Here is a 3,954-nt window from a genome sequence, read left to right as displayed (position 1 = left end):
TATCCCCAGTCCTAAAACTGAGACTCACCAACAGCACACTCACTGTGTGGTAGATAAAAGAACCGGCAAACACAAGATCTAATTTATTAAGCTTTAATTTCTCCAACTTCTTCAAAAAACTTAAAACATCAGAGTATAACTCAGTTAATTTTACATAACAGGAGATTAAAAGGAACAAGGAAAACTAAGTATAACCATGCCTTTTGATTTCTATTCAATTTTCCCAACAGCTAGAATAGAGATCATTTTATACTTCCAAGAATATTATCCCTATTGTGATGTTATATATTCTGGTCTGAAGGACGAAAAGCTTTAGATTTCTCTATGGGTAGAAGGGTTGTACTGGCCATGGCCCTGGAAAGTGCAGTGACTTGGGCAGTAGTGGCAGCCCTGGCTGCAACTCTAGCTCGGGCTCTCTCTACTTCATCTCTCAAAGCTTCTTCATAACATGATGGGTAGGCCTTGGGGTGGGTACCATTGACCTTTGCACAAAACTCCAGCACTTCCATCTTGCTGGTTTCAAGGTGTGCTTTTGGACCCCACAGAAACTCAGAGCGTGGAGGATCACTGTCGGGCACCTGGTGGCACTCCAGGTACTTCAGCCTCACAAAATCGGTGATGAGCTTCCTGGGCTCCCCAAAGACGAAGTGCTTCCTGCCAGGGTACATATGCTTCAGACGCAGATCTCTCCAGATCACTTCTTCAGAGACACAGTTGTCATTCATGAAGATCAAACCCAGGATATGCATCAGAAAAAAGGTCTTGGGGAACCCCCTGCCAGGACGCACCCTCCCATTATTGGGGAGTTTCAGCTTGCTGACAAGAGAATAGGAGTGATTGCTTGAGTTGACTTCATTGATATGTAATGCAAAGAAGATTTCCATTTCATCAGAGGCTTTCTTGAGCATCTCACAAAATCTATCTTGGTAATCTTCCCCTACAATACACAGCAGGTCTTTCTTCATAATGGGTTGTTTCAGCTTATACTTTGACAGAAGGAATAGCTCCAAAGCCTCAGTCCTCTTTTTGAAATCATCCACCACTGAGAGTGGGGTCGCAGAGGAGACAGCCTTATCCTCATCTTGGCTGCTGGAAGCTTTATCAGATCCAGGGCCAGCAATATCTACAAAAGAGGTGGGGGTGAGCATTGAGGACCCTGGGAAGTGTTCAATGACCCACCCACAAGCAGACCCTGGCTAATACCTTCACACTGAGTAGAGAAGGAGGGAGGGAATTCTTTTGCTGCTGCAGCAGTGGCCTGAGCATTGCCACAACTCTGAGGCTCAATTTGGGCACGGTGGCGTTTTTTGCTCTTGTGACGACCTGGCATGATGTCACAATAGTCAGGGACAGCAGGCAGAAGTCTGGACAGGAAATCAGGAGATGGGGATACCTGGATAAAGAAGAAAGAGATCATGTGAGTGCCTTCAGTCAGTGGTGAGATGGATTCTACCTTGGCTTTAGCTAAGGCTGCCTCTCCAGGTTTCCTGGAAGGCAGTGCTCTAGCAACCCACAGTGCTTCCATTCTGATCCATCTGTTCCATGAGAAACCTGGAGAGGCACTTGCAGGGATCCTTAAACTACATCCTGGCAGCCCTTCCTCGGTGGTACAAGGCTGACAGCAGAGGGATTTCCAGTTGGGAATCTATGTTCTGGGGTGTCGGATTCTTCTCAGTTATCAACCAGAATCATCATGTCAAATATTGGCAGGTTATGTGCCCCCTCTATTCTGCTCCTGTGAAATTGACACCTGAAACCAAACCTAGAAGCTCTCTGAGACACCAAGGTCTCCTTCATGGGCTGCTTGGGTCCTTGAGAACTCATGCAGGGTTCTCACCTGGTCTCAAGGTAGTGACAGGAATCCCACTCTTCCACTGACTGGTGGCTGCACCTTCACTGAAGGCCTCTTTTCTGTTACATTGGATAGAAATAAGTGAGTTAGTCTAAGCCTGGCAGGCTTACCCTGAGATGAAGGCAAAGGTGGGGCTCAGGATTGTTATCTTATTCCATTGCAGGCCCTGTGCACAAATTCGTGCAAGAGGGGAGTCCGATCAGCCCACCCCAAGATGAGGCAAGGCTCCCTGGGGGAAGAGGCCTAGGGCAGTTGGCTGGCAGGCCTCACCCTGGATCTGGGTGTGGTTGTCAATAAGGGGTGGGGCCAGGCGGGGTTAAGGGCAATGGTGTGCCAGGGGGAGGGGCTAAGGGCAATTAACAGGCTGCCTCTACCCCTGATCAGGGTGGGATTGGCACATCACGGGCAGAAGTGGCTGGGATGGGACATGGCATTTTCAGGCCAGCCCCGCTCTATGGGCAAATTCCCTGTGAAACTCCCAGTGGAGGGGACAATTTGCATATTAGCCTCTTATTATAGGATGATGTGTGGGCCCCACAATCTTTCATTTGACTTTTGGTGTAGTAGCCTGGGACTCCTCTCTTCTTCCAGCATTTCCTGAGACTGGGCTTCAATGAGGATGAGAGTCACCCCACCTGCCCAGGGTCTCAAGGCTGAGAATAGGGGTTCTCAGGTACTGCGGTCATGGGTGTTCCCTCAGATATGATGGTTCAGGGAGATGTCCCCTTGAATTCTGGAAAGACCTGGATATCCTCCTACTGGTGAGGGTAAAGCGTCCCTCATAAATAAAAGCTCCCCATTCTTCTACCCAGCAGCCCCATCCCCTCACCCGCCAACCCTGCTTGCAGGACACCCAAGGAGCAAAGCAGTGTCAGCCATCTTTTCCGGAAATCTGCTGGCTGCCTAGTCCAGCAGCGGCATGGGGTCTCCCTGGGTCCTCCCAGAGGCCTGCCTCCTGCCCCTCCTGGGACGCTTCCTAACTTGAGGGCCGTCCCTCACGCCAAGGCCTCACACCCTGTGACTTGCTCCCAGAGGCGGCCTGGCAGCCTAGCTGCCCGGTCACGCAGGGTGGAGGGCAGGGGCAAGGTCCCGGCCTCCTCACGGGGGGGGGGGGGTGCGGGCCCCTGGGGACCCTCCTACCCCCACCCCCCGTGACTTCCTTCAGGACGCGGTCCCCTCCTCAGACCAAGGCCTTCACCCCTCTCTGTCTGGCTTCAGAGGCGGCCTGACAGCCTCGCTGCCCGGCCTCCCAGGGTGGAGGGCAGGGGAAAGGACCCGGCCTCCTCACGGAGGGGGTGGGCCGGCCCCTGGGGACCCTCCTACCCCCACCCCCCGTGACTTCCTTCAGGACGCGGTCCCCTCCTCAGACCAAGGCCTTCATCCATCTCTGTCTGGCTACAGAGGCGGCCTGACAGCCTCGCTGCCCGGTCTCCCAGGGTGGAGGGCAGGGGAAAGGCGCCGGCCTCCTCATGGAGGGGGTGGGCCGGCCCCTGGGGACCCTCAGGCTTCTGAGCCTGGTTTCCAACAGGCGCGGTCCCTCCTGGGGACCCTCCGACTTCCCACCCTGACTTCCTTCAGGACGCGGTCCCCTCCTCAGACCAAGGCCTCACACCCAGTGACTTGCTCCCAGAGGCGGCCTGACAGCCTCGCTGCCCGGCCTTGCAGAGTGGAGGGCAGAGGCAAGGTCCCGGCCTCCTCACGGAGGGGGTGGGCCGGCCCCTGGGGACCCTCCTACCCCCACCCCCCGTGACTTCCTTCAGGACGCGGTCCCCACCTCAGACCAAGGCCTTCACCCCTCTCTGTCTGGCTTCAGAGGCGGCCTGACAGCCTCGCTGCCCGGCCTCCCAGAGTGGAGGGCAGGGGAAAGGACCCGGCCTCCTCACGGAGGGGGTGGGCCGGCCCCTGGGGACCCTCCTACCCCCCCCCCCCGTGACTTCCTTCAGGAGGCGGTGCCCTCCTCAGACCAAGGCCCTCCGTGTCCCATCCACCGAGTGGGCAGGAAGGCTCAACCACCTGCCCGCCATGTTTGGGCCCTCACGGAGCCAGGAGCAGGCCCTGGGCGGAGTTTCTCCCGAGTTCCCTCCCCTTGGCTCTGGTGGGGT

At 55.4% G+C, this 3,954-nt stretch overlaps 1 protein-coding gene across 1 annotated transcript; it reads right to left on the bottom strand.

Moving 5' to 3' along the window:
- Nucleotides 1-281: 281 nt before the first annotated feature.
- On the bottom strand, nt 282-1,148 carry LOC129148840 (melanoma-associated antigen B3-like). The gene has a single exon (XM_054714996.1). It carries the CDS (start codon nt 1,146-1,148, stop codon nt 282-284), a length of 867 nt encoding a protein of 288 aa, XP_054570971.1.
- Between the last annotated feature and the right edge of the window lie 2,806 nt (nt 1,149-3,954).

The sequence above is a fragment of the Eptesicus fuscus genome, chromosome 1, assembly GCF_027574615.1.
Source record: "Eptesicus fuscus isolate TK198812 chromosome 1, DD_ASM_mEF_20220401, whole genome shotgun sequence".
NCBI classification, from domain to species: Eukaryota; Metazoa; Chordata; class Mammalia; order Chiroptera; family Vespertilionidae; genus Eptesicus; species Eptesicus fuscus.
Note: the sequence above shows the minus strand (reverse complement) of the source record. Positions and strands in the feature narration are given on the sequence as shown.